General features: G+C 31.9%; 1 protein-coding gene across 3 annotated transcripts in view; it reads right to left on the bottom strand.

The window, feature by feature from the left end:
- Nucleotides 1-1,926: 1,926 nt before the first annotated feature.
- LOC125077102 (zinc finger protein chinmo) overlaps nucleotides 1,927-20,825 on the bottom strand; it is a 49,142-nt gene continuing 30,243 nt past the window's right edge. For 2 of the 3 annotated variants that reach the window (XM_047688904.1, XM_047688903.1), the window contains exons 3-7: nucleotides 5,859-6,082; nucleotides 5,216-5,541; nucleotides 4,286-4,491; nucleotides 3,833-4,027; nucleotides 1,927-3,441 (exon numbers count right to left, since the gene is read on the bottom strand). In XM_047688904.1, coding sequence (XP_047544860.1) covers nucleotides 3,221-3,441; nucleotides 3,833-4,027; nucleotides 4,286-4,491; nucleotides 5,216-5,541; nucleotides 5,859-6,082 — 1,172 coding nt within the window. In that variant the 3' untranslated portion in view covers nucleotides 1,927-3,220. The remainder of the gene's footprint in view (nucleotides 3,442-3,832; nucleotides 4,028-4,285; nucleotides 4,492-5,215; nucleotides 5,542-5,858; nucleotides 6,083-20,825) is intronic. The other variant, XM_047688905.1, reaches the window with a different exon arrangement.

Raw genomic sequence — 20,825 nt, 5'->3', positions numbered from 1 at the left:
ATATTTTTTACTTTTATAAATTTGTACCTTATTAATATATAATGAAAGAATTAAAGTAGAAATAATGGCGATCCCTTAGTGTCAACGCTCAGAGAATCCATCAATACCCCTTAAAATTAACGCGATTAATCGTAAATGAAAGCATAAAACGTGATGCATTAATGCAATTTCCCTTTTACGTATCACAAATAAACATTAAATGTCAAAAGAAATCACATTTATGAATTTTGAATTCATAAAACAAAACGAAATGATAAAACAGAATAACTACTTAATCATCTTTCTAATTAATTTTTCAAATATAGTAAAAAATAATTTTTAACAATTTATAATTGAAATAGTAATAAAACACGTCTTAACAATAGTACGCCTAACACAAGAATGCCGAAAATATGAAACAATAATAATTACAATGAATCGTCATAGATTCGACTAACAAAAATAATGTTACGATAATTTTACCGCCCAAAATAACCCGTCATATCTGCCCAAAGTTCAAGGCACCGCTCTCGATGGTATTCTACAGATACAAAACTCACATCGCCGTTAATTAACAATCGATTTGTAGAAATATATTGTCTGTATAACGTTCAAAACATCCAATGGCTAAAATTGTTACAGCATCGACATGTAACAATGATCATCTTTTGCTAAAGACCGGCTACACCCTTTTGCATTATAGACCTAGTAATTTACAAAGATGAGACCCTCCATTTTCTTTAATAACGGCATGCATTAGTTTGAGTAACGATCGTGCTTGCAAGACGTCTTAGTGTGCGTGAGACGACTAAGAGTAAAGGCAGCAAAAAAAATACAAATTAGATTACATTTTTATTACATCATACTAATGCAAGCCGATAGTTGAACGTGGAGGGTCGCGCCTTCGTGAGTGAATAGATCTATGCTTCGCGTTTACTTGTGCAAACCAGTCTGTGCAGTTAAAATTACACATGGGTACACATTTAACTGGCGCAATTCCAAAAGAGCGATTTGTGTTATTGCATTGCAGAAAATATTGGACAGTATGGATTTCAAAATTCAATCATCGCTTAAATAGCATTAGCTGTTTTTGTAGTTAATTTGTTGGATTATTTTATGTGTAACAGCGTAACTGCGCAAACTGATGTAATGCAAATGGATGTAATGTGTAGCCTTGCCTTTCGTCTCATATAAAAGCAATGAACAATTTCGACTGCGATCTTTCCGAAATAATTTTCAAACTTTCCATATTATTGCTTTAATCTTTTACAATCAAACCGAACCATATTTCAGTATAATTTGAATTTTATCTGATGATAAGCATGTCTTTCATTCAAAATAATTTTCCATACAAATGAAATCTTCGAATCACACAACAAAATATTAAACGTCTGATAAATTTAAAAATAAACATATAAAATTGCTTGTCAGAATGAATATATCTTCTCTTAGCCTTACAATTATTGTTTGTGATTTAAAATAGCATCTTTAAAATATTACACGAAATCTAATATAAATATAAAACGAGCTAGTAAAATCTATTTCAGAGAAAAATATATTTATCTTAATAGTTTAAAAGTTTAGGTACAATATTTCTATCCAAACTGACACTAGAAGGACTGCACATCTGCAAAATATACCTTAAGTCTTAAATGCAATAAAAAAATGAGGTAAATTAATCATCTGAGTAACGAACAGAAACTGCTACTTTAACAATAAATCACTGAGCCTTTGTAAAGCGTTCGTAAAAAAAAATGTACATTAAAATATAAATATTATAAATATGAATGCAACTTTTTCCTAAATATCAGGAATATAACACACAGTCGCTACATTCACACTTAACAAAAATAAATAATAGATGTGTACTTAAAATTGAGGTTATTTGGCACTGTCCCATTTGCTTTGTGTTTAAGTTCAACTTAAAAAAAAATATAAGTTCGGAATTTAAATGTTATATATTTGAAGCTGATTTGAGCGACGACGGCGTTCACACAACAGTTATAATACAATAACGCCGTTGCACTCTTATATTTATTAAATAATTATTCTTTAAATCTCAACTGTTGCACTTGAAATGACTAGGTATATAAAAGTAACAAGTGGCCTTTACCTAAATGCACTACGACGAAAAAAATAATTAAAGCGGAATGTTAAAATCGACACCATCGCGTAAAAACATATAATTATTTGGTCTCAATAGTAACATCCGTCAGGCGAGCCTGGAACGAACGACGGTTACGGATAGTAAAAACATTCATGCCTCGAACCTTACATGCAAAATTTTTAACACGTTTTTTTTATCTACCTACTTATGCGTCTAGGGAAAATTGTACTTTGTACAAACTAAAAACCGTTCAATTTCACGTTACGTTTGAACTCCCGTTTGGATACGCATCATTATTTTTATCTCTTAAAGTGGCAAAAACTAAAACATATAGAGCTTGTCCTATTGTATCACAGATGTGTTCAAATAAGATAACTTAAACCAGTTTAACAGTCTATTGCAATTATGAATATATATTATAAGTCGAGTAGATAATAAAAGTAATCGTAGAATAATTTTGCCACCATGCAACGTCAAACGCGTGTCTCAACCTAGGCCAAGGCGATATACAACATTCTCCTATTATTTACATACACTAAGCCTATGACCATCAGTCTCAACGACATCCCTAAGACTCCCTAGCCCTGTTAATATAATATAAGCTATGTCATAGACGACCGAGAGCTCAAAATAAATCGTTTATACAAGGTAACTTTATCTCACAGTCAAATTAAGGTACGTTTACGCGATGCGGGTGCAAGAAAAGGTACTCAATGTTTAAAACACAGTACCAGACAATAGACACGAGCACTGAGCAACCATTCGAAGTCGCACGTGAATATTAAATTAAGTAACAATTATCGCACAATTCCAAAATCTTAAAAAATCGTAAGATCAATTTCTGAGGTAGATTACTGTTACATAATATGCATCAACGAGGTATTATTTATTGTACGCAAGTTACAAAGAATAATGACGCAGCGCGGGTGACCACGATTATAACATTAAAATTAGGACACAACCTCCAATGAACTGTCAATTTCATTGACATATAAATTTGACAGTTCATAGAACTTTACGTCAGCCTATCGCTAAGTTTTTGTAAAATTCGAATAAAGATGACCCGCGTGCGTCGGAAAGAGCAGAGGTAGTTCGGTTGATAAAAGTTTTATAAAATATAAAAACACAATAGATTTACTGCGTATGATTAGGAAGTGGGCCTTGGGATAGGTGCGGAGTGACCTGGTGGCGATGCTCGCGAGCAATGTGGCGTCGCACCGTGTTGTTGCGCGTGAACGTGCGCGAACAGTGCGGGCACGGCACCCGAATTCCCTGATGCCGTTGCCGAATGTGAGCTCGCAGATTCGTCTCGTATCCGTAGAGTCTCTCGCAGTATGGGCACTTTAATTTTTTTCCTGAAATTTTATGAACATTCAATTAATATCAGCATCAATATAACATTACAAGGAAATCATCTTTTCTTGTTAATTTCCAGAATGATCATCGAAAAGTGTATTTTATAGACATTATTAATATTTTTAAAATATAGTTTTTATAGTTTAAGTGACGATGACGTTTTACATTATATTATATTATATTATGATAATAATGAAATAATTTCCAGAAATTTTGATTTTAAAAATTTTAAATCTAAATCTAAAACGGATTTTTCCTCTTTGACATTAATGAGATATTGAGTGAATATAGCAAAATCAAGAATTCACATCTCTAAATTTTAAAACAGCCCCAAAGACTAGTTGCAAAGCCCAATAATCTGAAGTTATTAGAAAAAAAAATTGTTCTAACCGTCAGCAGTCGCGATTCCTCCAGATTTGCTCGTAATCAGTTTCGTCGGCCAGGTGTCGGGGCTGGGTTTGGGCGGTACGGGTGATGTCTCGTGTGGCTTGTCGTGGTAGTTCGTCGTGGGTATCGGTACTGCTGGCGGTGGTGAGTTGTTATAGCCGCTAGCGTGGTAGTCATTTTCACTTTTTACACGTAAATCTGAAGTGATGGAAGTGAAAGTGAAAACGTAAATATCAATAATACTACTAATTGTTTTTTAAGATTTTTATAATATTCATATAACTTGATTTTTTTTTACTTACAACACAATGTTATTTGTTACTGATATTTAAATCAAAAGCAGCTTTAAGGGGTCAGCAGCTACTAATTCTCCAAAAAATATTGTACTTTTGAAGCTAAACATTTACAATAGACTTGTAAAAATGGTAAAAAATCTTTAAAAACAATGGAACTAACCTTCAGCTCCCTGGTCATTAGGCAGGCGTTCCATCATTTCTTCATTAGTTGAGGCGGCTCTTTCGTATCCATTATTCTTTATCGGGTTTGCGTGAGTAGACGTGCAATCTGGTTGTGTTTCTTCGTATCTCGTGCCTGCGCCGGGTGATGAACGCGTGTCTGGTTCATCAGCGACGCTGCCGCAATGCGAAGATGATGAGCTTTGCCTATAATGTTTTACAATAATCATATTGTAAAATCATATTATAGGATACTAATTCCATGTTATTAATAAATGTATCGTTTCACAGAAAATTATGAATTTTAGTTATAATGTTTACTAAGATTCCTCACAATCACAACGCCCTCAAAACGAAATTAAATTAAACGTGAAAAAAAAAAACTAAAAAGGATGAACAAGATGAAATGATTCAAATGAATTACATTACATAAATTAATATTACATTTAAAAAAAAAACCTAATACAAGGATAATTAAATAGTAATTATTGTTATTAAACTTCCACGTTAAAACTAATGTGTTGCAACAAAACAACAAACCAATTAACTCAATGTTTTGACATCCTGGTTCAATTCTACTAAAACATAACGGTGATGAAACGTTCCCGAGTTCAGTCCTACTAACTTTGACTATTTTTCACAAAAATTAAACTCAGTTTAATCATAACTGAGGGCGAATTCTACTTATTTATCGTACGATCCCAATTATGTTCCGATCCAACTTCGAACGAACCGCAATATGATCGTTGTGTTAGTAGGATAGGAAAATGGCTGAACGGCAACGATAACGTCTCGTTTCAATCACGATAAAGCGACAATTTGTTAGTAGAACTGGTTTAAACAAAATCTGCAACATTTTTCACAGCTCTTAGAACTGTTTTGTGTAAAACTTTGATATAAGCAATAATATATATTATGTATGTTCTCGTACCTGTAATTCCTTGCGTGTGGACTCTGAGACGGTGAGGGTTTCGGCGGAGGCGGTCTGCGGTGCGAAGTCGAATGTATTGGCAGGTGGGCTGGCGGGGCATAACGGCCCATGCTGCCGCTACCACTATGTAATGGCATTCCGTATTGCGGCATGATCGGCGCGAATGTGGCCGTGTGCGTCTGCGGCGGGGCCGAATCCTGGACCTCGCAGTTTCCAGAACCGGACACCGGACTCGTCTTTACGCGAGTCTGGTGACGTTCTGTTGCTTGTTGAGTCTGTTGTTTCACCCAAGCGTCATTGGACATCTCCATAGAAAGTCCCTTAACCTGTAAGTTAAATGAATGTAAATTTAAGCCCATGTCACGAAATTTTATTCTTGTTTAAGATTTTTCATTGACACTATATGGCAATCGTTATAAAATGTCAACTTTAGCCGAATATTTGAGTTTCATACTCAGACAAGCTCCGCTGAATTTTCAAGTGCTTATAACCAACCTAACGCTCGGCGGTGAAGAAAAAACAATTGTATCAACCAGCATCGGTTTCAGCAAGTCTTTGCCCAGGCTCAGTTTACGGACATTCACAGACTGTTTCTACTTCAATAAAACCCCTAAGATGTAGTCTTAAGGTAAGTTTGTAGTACCTGTAAATTTTCCCCACTCTTAAGGAAGCTGGAGAGTGCGTCTTGACTGACGTGCACTTCTCCTTTGTACATGAATTCGAGGAGGGCCTGCATGTTATCTGCAGTGGTGGCCTCGAGGAACACATAGCAAGCGCCTGCATGGCTCGGCGGTGCAGTGTCGAATAACTCCTGAAAATGTTTGCTGCAAGCTGCGAGGATCACTTTGTGTGCCTTGAACTGACGACCTGAAAAGAATAATCTCGTTTATAATTCTAGACCATATACCATTCTAAATCCTAATCGAAGAAGTTTCCTTCTAAGGAGAATCTATTTAAATAAAGGATTAAATAGATTAACTATTCGATTTTTATTTTCAGCGGGGTATTTTTTAATAATGAAAAAAAAAACTTGTTTTTAGCAACTGTGGGATAAAATTGTTGAAGAAATTGCAGTTTTTGATTTTTTTAAATGGAACAGGTAAAAGTCAAATATAGATAAAAAAGATTATATTTTCAAATAATTTATATTTAACAACATCGCTTATTAAACAAACAAAAATAATCTCTGTATTAATAATATATAATAGAAAATATGATTTATTTAAAAAAAAAAATCTCATTTTTTACAGATTAAATTCGACCCATCATCTTTCTTATTTAAAAAATATATATTGATAAAAGACAAACGTAAATTAAGCTGGTAAAACTGTTAAAATCGTGCCGTCACATAAAATGAAAGGCAACACGTGCTACACGTGGACGTAAACAAGATTTGTAAAACGAGACGGCCACCAAGAGTGATTCATAGAAGTAATTTTATAAAACTACCGAACGTATAACATAAAAACTTATAAGAAAGATATTCACGATTCTGTTTCTCAACGTTGCTTATCACTAATATCATTTTGTTGTAAAGCTGTCATCTTATATATGAATAGCGTAAGCCGATTTTCGTCCCAGTGGTTATGGGACGATAGCTGCACATAAAAAATCGGTTAGAATCTCATTATGAAGAGCTCCAGCCATAGATTTGCAGAAGAATAAAGAGGATTCTATATTGGAATCGACTAAATTGTTACGATTTAACAAATAATTAATTTTACAGAGCGGAAAAATGTTACTGGCCGGTTAGAGAGCGGTACTACGGCTGTATAATAAAAAAAGCCTATTCAAAATTAAAGTAAATTGTTATCGACAAACTCCAATTCTAATTGAATATAACCTACTATTTGACGTTAAAAAATTCATTTTAAAAAGTTTTCATAATTGTGGCTCCAAATGTAGATGAGTGACTTGCGGTTTACAATTTAATGCAATCAAAACAAAATCTGCCATATGTTTCGAAATTCCCAAAAAAAAATCTTTCGAATAAACGCGATGTTTCGCGGGAGACCCACTAGTAATTCATTAATAATCTTACAATTACAACGAATATAAAAACGTCAGCGAAACATCACTGGCCAATTAGGAACTTCAATTAACTATTTATGAAAAAATATGTTCCAATCACATCGAAGTACAGGTACTTTATTCAAGGTTCTAACAAGCACTTTTAAATCGTCATTATAGAAGATTACATTGAATATAACTAGCACCGATTTGGAACACAGTTTCTACTGAGACAAACTGACTTGTGATAAACAGAGTCAGTAGTTACAATTATTATTACTCAGTTTCATTTAAAATTAAATCTACAGTTTTCAGTACGAATTCGAAGACACTGCCATGATTTAAATATACTTCAGGACGTAACCCTTGAAGGTTTTATCAGCAACGCAATTAGTGTCTGAAACATGGTAACTGCGGTATCTATGCGCCGGTGATAACAGAGTGCCTACATCTGGCTCGTTACGTCAGAGCGAATAGCGCGGAACAAAATACGGCTAACCTTGGACGTACAGTCACACGCAGTTAAGGCTACTTACACGAGAGCCGCTTTCGGTTCAAACGCTGTAGACCAGTCTATAGTCTGAGAATTGTATTATCTGTACGATTAATGATAATAGATTGACTAACGATAGCAACATTTGTGAACAGTAGTACGTTCGTTATTTAATTGAATTAAAAGAGGTGCAATATAAAGCATTAGAGTTCAATATACTTCATTTATAAGTTAATTATAATTACTAATTAATTCTTAGTTTTAGGGCAAAGATAAAATTTTAGCCACTTAAGTTCTTGGGTCCCTTTTTATCAAATTCCTTTATTCAGTATACCTTGAAGCATTATACTTACTTATTGATTGTCAAAATTAAATTCGTATCCTTAAAATACGACGGTCCTATTTAATTTTATTTATTAAAAAGGTTACACCGTTACATGCAGAAGAGTAACAAATAAAGTGATATAAAGATACCTGGGAAAGAACATACATACATTACATGGTTTCACGATAGCTTGCTTAAGCGTTCCCATTGCATCCCACTATGGAGGAGAGTCCTAAGCCACAAACGCCGCCTTTTAATCCAAGCGGCCTAAATACATTTTCTAGAACGAAAATAACCAGAAAGGGAATATAATTCATATCCTACAATTTTGAATTAGAAATTAAAAACGCTACTCGACTACGCGATTATTAAACCCTTATATTAAACGCTGCGTTTGTAGTCAGCCTAACAAGATTATAGTTAAAAAGTTCCGATCCTACGAACTCAGCCTACAGATAAACGATACTTCCTCGTTTATTCTTATTCAATTTATTTAACGATTCTTGCACTATATTCGTATTGGGATTATTTGAAATAAATTTATAACGACCATTTAATATATACTTAAAAAAGTGTTCGTCTTGACTGACTTTCAACGCACCGAGTCTTAGTTTTGTAAGATGACATTTGGAACATAATTAATTTATAAAAAAAAAAAAATCGCTAAAAAAGATTTTTTTAACTATGTTTAACTTTAAGTGTAAAATAGAAGAGGTCATATTAAATGAATTTTACCCCAACGAAATTGGGTCAGCCAGTTTTGTACACAATCACATACACGTACATACATACGGAACCAAAATAAAAACAATTCTAGTGTTTGAAATAAAATAATGTGAATAAAATATATTATATAATTCAAAATTAAAAATTAAAATGTTATATTAATTTAATATAAACAATCTTAATTGTTGTAATAAAAGCAAGGTTGGTGTGACCATACTATTAATGTAAGATATTTATGAAATATTCAGTAACCTTATGTTTAATTATACATTATGTGGTGAAGCGTGTTACATAATACACCGCACTTATGACACTTACCGATACGAGTTTTGTTAAAAGACGAATTGTTTAATACCTGTAATAATTACAGTTTGGATTTTGATGTTTTTTGTTGCTCCGAGAAGTTTATGTAACATAGCGTTCGTCGGGGTCTGGGTAGAAACATCTTACTCATCAGACAGCAATACGTTTGTATTGTTGTGTTCTAGTTTGAAGGATGAATGAGCCAGTGAAACTACAGGCACAAATATTGCCGTCTTTACCATAAGGGCCAAATGAGACACGTGCTCATTGTCAAGGTTCACCCGAAAGACTTATACTGCAATATATTTATTAATGTTGGCCGTGCAGCGCACTTCTGAGGCCCCTCGATTTATAGGGCGGTGGGGGGGGGGCTAAAAGACTTTGTCTAATGACATATTGAAATATGACCTAAAACGGTTCTTGACACAAAGGACATAACATCTTAGTTTACAATCAGGAGTTTTTCAACTCATGGGCGAATATGAATAAAAGGTAAGGCATATTTAATTGTATCTACATTCTAAAATAAATACAACAAAAATTGTTTATTTTAAATATATATTTTAACTATCTCACCAGCAGTAAGTTCATTATTAAGTGAATTTGTTTTGTCGTAACTAATAACGTTGTCGAGGCCATAGAGAAGGACATAGTGTACCCTACATCACACGAAAGCAAAACCGCGGATCGAAATTACTACCTCATAAAATAAAATTTTTACTTGGTGGTAGGGCTTTGTGCAAGCCCGTCTGGGTAGATACCACCCACTCATCAGATATTCAACCGCCAAATAACAGTACTCTGTATTGTTGTGTTCCGGTTAGAAAGGTGAGTGAGCCAGTGTAATCACAGGCACAAGGGACATAACATCTTAGTTCCCAAGGTTGGTGGCGCATAGGTGATATAAGGAATGGTTAATATTTCTTACAGCGCCTTTGTCTATGGGCAATGGTGACCACTTACCATCAGGTGGCCCATATGCTCGCCCGCCAACCAATGCCATAAAAAAAAAATCTAACACAAACCATATTTGTTATTGCATATAAATTGGTATATTTTATGGGTTTATTTTGATAAATTCATGGAAATTACTAAATTAAAATTAATTTGTTTAATCATTAGTATGCAACAAAAACACATAAATACGAACCTTGGCATTGGCCTTACCTCGTAACTTCCTTAATAGTTTTTGTTTTAATAAAAAAAATACGCATAACAACTTATATATATATATATATATATATATATATATATATTAGTTTTAGTAAACATGTGAAAGTTTTCATGCAGAACTAGTTTTTTCCGGTTTTGCGACGCAACCGAAAAAATATTGGATTATATTGCACTAAATTCTTCCAAAAAAAAACAATTGTTATTTTAAATTTTATATTAATAGCAATAATTATTATCGTTACTAAAATAAAACTCCAACAAACCTTACATCCTTTTTCGTTTTAATTTTAAAAGTAGTTTAACTCACTTCATTTTTTTACTTGTTCTATATTTGATATTATTAATAAATATTTATTTAATTATATCAGTGAACTATCGAAACTGCTTGTCCACAAATAAAAGTTTAATGCTGAGGCGAAAATTCTTACCAAAAAAATCGTATCAACTTCAACGACTAAACTATAACTAAAAATATTTAGGTACACTATGTAGGCCACTAGGTCCATAAACAAGTTGTAGCAATTATAGTAGCATTAACCCATTATTATTAAGATATAAACCACATGATCCTATTATTATTTATACTATTATTATATATTATAGTTTTATATAATTTCAACAAAATTATAGGCATTAATTGACTTTATAAATAATTCGTATTCATTGTAAAGTAATAATACATTGTACCAAATTAAAAAAAAAAATGTCATTGAGCGCCTAATATTATAAATGCTTCACGTGTTTCTGTCACGTGTTATATAATCTGTCGTACGAATGCATAAGGCGTTCTTGGACTAGGGTTGTTATATCACAATTTCATTTAAAACTAAAATATACGTTTAAAAAAATATATATTATGAAATTTATTTGAAAAAACCTAAACGATTTCAGTATTTTCTCAACCTTCACATTGATCACGCGTTTTAATGTTTGGCCTTGACGTGTGTCACGCGTTTATTATATAATATATCTTCAGGAAAAAGACAATCGTTGAATATAAACGATCGCACTATTTTAGTCTTCGAAAAGCAACATTATCTGTAGAAATAGGATTATATTAAATTATTTTTGATCTATATTTCTTGTGAAGAGGATGTTTTATTAGAAAAAAATACAGTATGTATTGCGTTTATCTTTTTATATATATATATCAATAAAAATGGAGCGTTTAAAGTATGGAATGTATCGACATTCCATAGTTTGTTTGTTTTGTATGAGCTACCGTGTATTGGGGACATATTTTATATGTAAGTATAATCAATTTTAATATACATATATAATTTTACGCTACGAGCCTGACGAATGGAGCAGTAACAATACGACAGTGTCCATTAAATTTGCAACAAAAAAACGGGCTTTCACGTCAATACGGGATACTTATGTATGTATATGTATATGTCGCTACAAAAGATTATTTTTATAAAGATAATAATTATTATATAAGACATTATACAATAGCTTTATTGAGGTCTTCGGCAATTAATTGTTTGTAGAGAATGGCATTCATAAATATTACTTAAATTCAAACAGCTATTAAGTATATTAGCATTTTTATACGCTGTGCTAAAGGTCGTTTTTCAAGATATATTTTTTTTTTTTATCAATTTGTAGCTCACTTGACCTAGGCCCAGAACCTTTAGTTTTACGACTCATAATATCAAAAATGAATTCATTAAATTTATTCTTTCAAGGACTTTTCAAATAAATTTTAATTATATTATTATATTCACGATTTTGTTTGATATTAATTAATCAAATCAAATCCACCTCCTTCGAGCCAATCTAGACCCTATTCAACACCGAATATGAAATAGATATGTCATTACTTCCAACCATTCATAGAGACCACGATTTATCATTAAAATGAGATCTTTAAAAAAGTATAGGTACCTAATAAAAATAAAGTATGTGACATATAACCCATGCGATAAGCGGAATGCATCATCCGCCCATAGTGTTGCAACGCATGCGCCCACCCGTCTTTGATGACGTAACGAGGAAATGGACGAACGACATTGGTCGACGCGGGCGCAGTTGCAACACCGACATTGGCCTCATTTCGAGACCTACTAACGATAGATAAGCGTTAGTAGGTCTCAGCGCCGCGCTTTTGGGATATTTTTACACGTTTATAAGTTTGATGCGAGCGAAACATTGAAGGCCAATTTAGTATACCTACCGTTTTTTGTTCGTTACCTTTAATTCTATAAATATAAACTTTAATATATATTTATCGCTCATATATATTTATACAAATAATATAAAATTAGACAAAAGTAACATTTTTGACAATATTGTCACGCGCACGCATTTATAACGCTTTTTATGATACACCAAGGTTGTTTGTTTCACATGAATGGATGAAAATATTAACATATATTTTATGTTATCTATCTAGATTGAAGCGAAAGTCTATAAATTTGACTATTAATAATAAACTTAAAGTTACAAAATGAGTGCAAAACCATTTGTTTTTCAAATCGGATGTGTCATTATAAAACTTGGCAAAGTCCAAGATTATATAAAATACCTAATTAATATATTATTTGAATAAAATATGTGATTCTATTAAATATTTTAGCCCGACTAAAATAGTTTGTTCATTAACAAAACGTATGAAATCGACTTTTAATATTTTGTATTTCGTTTTAATACAACACACTAAATATAGTTTTATGAAAATAAATTACTGTAAATTTACGGATATTAGAGTTTGTTTTGAGATGACCTTGTTCGCATGTGGCATAGTTATTTAACAATTGTGATGTAAATCTTTATAAACGTTTTTCTTTTGTTTCGAATGGAAAACTTTTCATAGAACCTATAATCGAACCTGTGTACTATTTAAATAAGGTTTGGTTCAAATATTACATGCAGATTATGTTAAGAGTTTATTATTTTACAATAAAACCTTTTTGTTCTATTTTAATCTTGCACTTAATATCAGTTACAGTTAAATATAATTTATTAATTTATTTTCAATTAAATTTAGATTATTAGTATTTTAAATATTTACGGCCGTACTTACAAAGACTGTTTAGAAATCACTAGTTATCTCTTTTCGCCATCATTGATTTGACATTTGGAAGAAGAAGATAGAACATTGATAAAGTCGTCATAGTTTAGTTCATTTAAAGTATTGAAAAGTATGTATCAGTTCTAAATAAAATTAAATCTTTATTTTGATAATGAAATAACCTGTTTTGATAAGTTAATAACAATATACTATATCTTAGCGATAAATTAGTATAAATTTTTATCACTACAATAGATATTTCATTGTTTTCATCACTTGTTCAGTCATTTCCTAGCTTCAAAGTAATAAGGTTAGATTTGAAGGCAATTTTTCATAACTTCGACTCAGCGTGCACTTCAGTACAAATAGCCTTGGAATAATATTAGGCGTTTAGTTGTACATTGATTATAAATTATACTAAAACACGCGAAGTAATTCTTCTAAAAAACTGTTTCCAAAGGGAGGTTAAGAAATTATTTATATTATTCTAAAAAGTCTTTAGTACGGAATATGTCAAAGAAATAAAGACATTTCATTACAAAGAACTGTTATTAAGAAAAAAAATAATATACATACACTTTTAAAAGTTCTAAATTTAAACGACTTGTAACGACTGATTTTGAAACAAAATAGATGAGTTTTCTTGACTTTCCCGAAAATGGCGTACCGTATATACAGCTATAAGTAGAACGAATCTAACCCAAAATATTGTAAGTGTGCGCGTGAACAGGATGCAAGTGAAAGCGACGGTGGGGGAACACGACTAACCCCGTTTCCAGACTCACACAAGCACACGTTGTATACGTACTGATTAATACCTAATAGGGTTGACAACTTATTTAAACAAATAAAAACTGAAATAACTAAAATTTAACTCATTAAGACTTTATTTATATTACATTTTTTTATTTCATTTATTTTACACACTCAAAGTTTATTAAGGCACTATTGAAAATATAAGTATAGTTTTTATCAACTGATTTCCTTACAAAATATAATTTGCAAACATTGTTATTATAATAGTTAAATGTACAGTCAACATTAATAATATAAAAAACGACCAACGAAAATCTCCTTTCATTTTCATGCAACGGCCACCCCTGAAACGGCTAGACGTTTGTGTGCGTTCGCCCCATTTCAAGGTCGGCGCGGGTGGTGCCGGGGAAACGAGACAGCGATACCCACCCTCAACGAAAGTGCAAGCGAAATGCGCGACAGAAAATCAATCTTGCACGGAGTAGAGGGGGCACTGAAAAACTAGGTGAACCGTTCGGGATTTTCGGGCCGTACGTGCGTAAACTCGTAATGTAGGGAGTTACGGGAATGTGCAACGAGCCTTATTTTTTATGTTCAATAGACATAATGATTTTTTTATAGTTTCTCAGATTAGATCATTTTATAGTTTTGCCGTATTATTAAGTGACTCTGTAATATTTCTATCCAAGATATAAATTATTTTTTATATGTTAACATTGTAAGTCTCTTATAAATATATAAACGAAAATTAACAATAATAAATATGGATAAATAATTCATTCCTAAGTTAAATGTAAATGAATATTAGCATAATTACATAGTGAGAGTCGTCGACTACCCTCGAAGGTTCCCCCAAAATTCATATGTAACTCACTTCAAAGAACTGAACCGAATTTAACCCTTTAACACACCCCAATCAATAGTAACATCTACACACCCACGGGGGGTAGATTAGGCCTAAATGCACAACTACAGGGGAAAACCACCCAGGGTGGTTTTGTTTTACGTATAATGCACTTAAATATAGCTATGCGGGTGGATACACGCCCTCCCACCCCTAACCGCAGGAACACCTTGATTCCTGGTAACTAAAACTATACATGTTACGCAGCGATTGCCATAGCGACTATTGTAAATCTAAGATAATTTTGTTTATGGAAAATTTCGATATGAACTCCTGGTGTTTCAAATAAATGTTATATATATTTTTTTAATTTAATATAACATATATTATAATTTGATAGTTGACGCGTCGAACATGTTTTATATACTAAAACCTTCGCCGAAACGTGTTCCAATTTTTGGTATAAGTTTTGTGTACCTACATCGGTTTAGCGGTTTCAGTTCAGTAAGGGAATACAAATAAATACGTCTCATCGGTAATAAATATTGATATTAGATTGTTTTATCTCTTTTTAATTATATAATATTAGTATATATATATATACATATAGAAATTATATGATCATACGGAAGGACACTTCCACTTTTATCAGAACATTGTTAAGCCTTTTTAATATTATCAGGTTTTATCACCTGTTTTAGGAATAGAAACAAATAGCGTCATCTTTACTTATAATGATACTTAAAAAATTATATGTTTTAATTAACATTGAGCAAATTCCTAGTAAATATATTGAACATTACTAACGTTTGGTTCGGTTAACCGAAGCTTATAAAACTAATGTTATTTCACACACACACAAATAATGTCTTCCAGGCCGTTTAACACAGACAAAATCAGGAACAGGATTAAATCGATTTACGTGCTTTCCGAGGCACGGATGATACAGTGCCACGGTGCCTACGCTTTTACTGATCAACATACAACAAGAAAACGCAACAACTTTGTATATGTCTTGTTTTAAAGCCTTTAAAGAGCTATTAGAAGGCGTCCAATAATTTAAATAATTAAACTCTAGTTGCTAATATGCTGATAAAAGTCAGTTCAACTAATTCGTCTTTAATCTCATTGGTTGGTGCTAGTTTATGACGTAATACGCGACCAATGAGCGTTTAGATTATAAGCGATTAGTTAACTTTGATTAGTGTTACAGAAACTGATATAAGATTATTGTCTATAATCACGTGCGAAACCAAGGAACACACTATAGTTATTAGCCACGTTACAAAAATAAAGTAAACAAAAACAAATATATCAAAAATACGTATCTCTGATAACATTTTATCTATATAGGTAATTTGTAGCACGATATTTGTAAAAACATACACTTAACATATATTATATTTATATGTTAAACATACGTCTGTACGTAAAAAAATATTAATTTAAATATTAATCACTCTCCTATTGACGTATTGAATTTAATTGAAATAGATTAAAAGGTTTATGAATAATATTATATAAGGCTGACTAAAGGAGATTGTAAGGCTATCTCTCGTAGTATTAAAAAAAAGTTATTAGAATTTCAGTCAAAATTATTTCAATAATAACCCTGAATTTGGAAGTTGGCAGTATTTACTCCATCCGCTCCTATCAAATTAGAATTTACTTAAATAACTACAAAATATACCTTTAAATATTTATATAAAGAATTAAATAACTACAAAATATACCTTTAAATATTTATATAAAGAATTGTCTGTTAGTATTAAACCAAAACATGAACCCGCAAAAATAACTCCGACTATTATGTAGAGAAAAAATAATAAAATACAATTTCATATTCCGAAAATCTATTTTCTGTTGGAAGCATGATATTGACACCAGCAGGCGAAGCCGTAAGCATGCAATAGAACATCAGCCCACCCCCCGAGCAACAGAATAGGGCAACCATTTAAATTCAAAAACCAGAACAAATGTTTAGATATACCTAACTATTTAGATAAATAGTCAGGGGAAAATAAATGCTTATAAAGATGCCGATACATTATATGATACGAATTTAAATAGGTTAATATATTTTATCACATACCTTAAAGACACGAAATAAATAGATCTCGAAGTTATACTTCAACTTTACGAATAAACAGAGAAAAACTAAGGTTTGTTATAAATTTATTAAAGTTGATTATTGCGACGAATAAAACAATATAATATATACATTATACAGTTTATATCTTTTACAACCTGTAAGTTTACCCCTGAAGCTCTCGAAACTAGGACAAATCCGGGAAATCCCGGGCCGTTAACTTCCCTACCTCATTCTCAATACGATCCAATTTCCTCCTTAGTCCTCGTTCATACTAGGTAAACATAAGTCTAGCTGCAATACATTTTACTGAGATATATGCAACACGATACGAAATGTAAACTCATTGTATCTTAATTATGAATATTGAATCCAAACTGGATTTATGAAACCGTTATCTCTATTGTGTGGAAGGGGCTTTAGAAGTCAATTTCCGTAGGGCCGCGTTGCAAATTGACGACGTAACCGTCAAATTACTGAGACAGATACATCGTAATTGAAAATTGAGTCTTTTTGATGTAATACTTGATGTACGATTTAAAAACTGTCATGTCATGTCATGTCATGGAAATATGTTTTTTTTTGTCAATAATTTTGGAAGACCAATAATAATGTTTAGCGTTTAGATTAGATTTTTACAACGAGTATCTATGTTTCACTATAATAGTATATAAAGGAAAAAAGCAATCAAAACAGTCGATAAAATGTAACAAATATATTATATATAGATATTTATATATACGGCGAGCTGCTTCAATCCAGAAATAAAACTAATATAGATTTGTATATAGATATGTACAATAGTAAATTATCTTGCCTTTGTATATAAGACGATTATCAAGGCGATCAATTGTAGGGTATATATGTAAATGTGCTGCAGCGCCATCTAGTGGCAAGGTATAGCATAAAAGCCTTAACCGTGAAATAATGCATTTATGTGCCAACTTTATGTCTCGAACAAATTTACCAACACGATTTTTATATATATAGATTTATTACGGTAAAAATCAAGGGTGACGTGTGACAGTGCGTTGTCAGCTGGTCGGAGGTGAGGGGAGGAGAGTGGGGGCGCTCGACACACATAGCGCTCGGTCGATAAGACCGGCGCCGATGCGTTCGGCATAGAATTTGTAAACGCAGTACAGTTTTCATCGGACAAAATCCTGAAAAAATATCATCTTTATAATAAAGAAACACCAAGCATTAAGATAGACAATATTATTATTTGAGCAAAAATATTACGAGTATGCTTAAGAATATTTTGCTGTAATGATTTTCTGTTTTCAGAGACAAAAGTGAAAATTTTCACACAATTATATTTTATATTTAAAACGGTTTTTTTTTTATCCCAAAATCTATGAGTAAATAATTGTCAGTTGATCTTAATTTATGTCGTCTTTTATAATTATAAAAAAAAAAAAAAAAAATTTCTCAAGGCAAGATTTTTTTGGTTGGGAATTTAAAGTCAAGGAGCGAAATAACGATCAAAACCAGCGATGCATATCAAATTCACTAACTAAGAAGTAAGTGGTAGATCCTCGGATGTGATTTTTTTTTAAACTGTTTTATGATTTTCCTCAGCTTACCCGGCCACTCCCAGGGGTATATATACGCGATATAGTGATTAAAGAGAGTTTTGACTTTTTTTTTTGGGTTTTTTATAATGTTAATAAGCAACTGGATCAAATGAAAGCACTTTGGAATCGTCGTTTCAATTGTTTTAATTTTATTCAATATAAAGCTAACACCGGTTCGGAATGTAGATTCTATCGAGAAGAAACCGCAAGTAACTCATTAGTTACTCTTTTCCGACATTTGAAATACATTATTATTACCCAGATTCTTCTATTGTCTTGACAATTGCATAGATAACTTCATACACACATACATACGTTTTCTTTTCATATAATATCATATAAACAACTCCTATTCATAATTAATTTACATTTATTTGACATCAACAGTCTTTTGAATATTGTATCCATTATTCAACAATTTAATATAATTCACGAAACGAGGTGCGTACGTCAAATATTTATTTTAATGATTCAGTGTAAAGCAGCATTACATTAAATACCTTGGATTGAACGTTATGCACGATGGATTTTAATTAAATTACAAATGTACATTATGGATAGAGAAGAGTTTAAAAAGGAGGCAGAATATTGTTGAACAGAGTTTAATTACGAGTTGGTTTTACCCAATTATTAACATAACGTAAAAGTGACTCAAATTATTCCAATTGCAGGGTTTGTGCGTCGTGAAACTTCCCGGAGTCGTAACCCGGTTCTCACGCCCCACCCCACCTGACTACCGTCTAGCGCGTGTCGACCTCCAAAACTTGGGACCAGTTTTTTTTTTTTTAATCTATATTGAAACAGATAAATAATACCTCATTAATCCAACGAGAATCTACAGTCTAAAGGTCTTGGCGAATTTTATAATAGTTGAAGTATATTCGTATTTCGATGTTTTTTTTAATGTAAATAAAGTTTAGTTTATTATTCATTCATATATTCATTCAGGTTTTTATGTCTTATAAAATAATAATATATAAATAAATATAATATAAATAATAATCCAGTTTTTTTTTTTAATATATTTGTTTTTTTTTTCTATATTTATTCTATATACACTAGTGTATGTAATTTTATAATATTCTAAATTTATTATGAATTTGATTATAAATATTATGTTACTCAAATATTTTTTCAGCTAAATAAAAAGTTTTATAACTTATAATTACACAAAGGCTGAGCCTCCGACTAGGCTGGCTCCGAACTTAACCTAGATTTATAGATTTTGACGCAGAGCGCATGCGATCCTTGCAATCAATAAATACCAAATGTTTGTACCAATTTGAACAAGTTAATTAAGAAAATTCGCGTTCTTCCCATCCCATTAGACGCATTTTGATGACGTTGGATCTTTAATTCGGTCAACGTCTTTCAAGCAAGAAATTCTACGTTATGTACGGATGCTACGTCTTAAGATACTTGAGAATCTTTTAGATGAAAAAGCGTGGATGTAAGCTTAAATACGTAGGTTGAAAGGTTGAAACTCAATTTACTTTTTTTTACCTGATGTTTAAAAAAGTAGGTCGAAAGGTAACCTTTCAAGATTTATCAATTTCAGCGACAGTGTTTTTTTTTCATCCATTTACCAAGATAACAACTAAACATATGCAAACTATTTTTTAAAGAAATCTGACAAATATATTATCTGTGTCTACGTTATGACATTATCACTATATTCGCTAAAGCTATGTATTGGAGATAATTTAATTAGCATGACAAACAAGACGATCAAATCAAATATACTTTTAGTTATTATTAAGTATTTTAATATTAAGTTAATTGGGAAATAAAATTCGTTCATCGACTAGTTATTACTACTTTAGTAAAAAATGTCGTCGGTTCCGTTTTACAACTCGACTATCTTAAACTCTTTAATTTACGCCGTAGCGTTGACTTTATAAACCCGTAAAAATATAGTTATACTAAAAATTTGTATAGAAAATTATTGTTCTGAATCGCGCTAACGTTTGATTCGCTGCGATAAATATAGGGTCTCGACTTAAAAAAAATTGCAATCGCACTTATAGAACGTTAAATATATTATATAGTTTAATTATTAAATGTATTCGAAATAAAGAAATCTCTGACTGCCAACGAACTGTTTTGCTTTTAATAAGAAGCCGAAGATTCTTGTACAATATTCCCAAAAGATGATGTTATATACATGGTACTTGTTTTTTAAATAAGACGGACGAAGGCAAGTAGTAACCACTATAAACTTTGGTACCTAGTGAAGGAGGTACATTGAAAATTGTAAATAGATATAGTAACGGGCAACCACCGAGGTATATTGAGGCT

The sequence above is a fragment of the Vanessa atalanta genome, chromosome 3, assembly GCF_905147765.1.
Source record: "Vanessa atalanta chromosome 3, ilVanAtal1.2, whole genome shotgun sequence".
NCBI lineage: Eukaryota > Metazoa > Arthropoda > Insecta > Lepidoptera > Nymphalidae > Vanessa > Vanessa atalanta.
The sequence above is the reverse complement of the archived record's forward strand: the minus strand, read 5'-3'. Positions and strand labels throughout refer to the sequence as shown.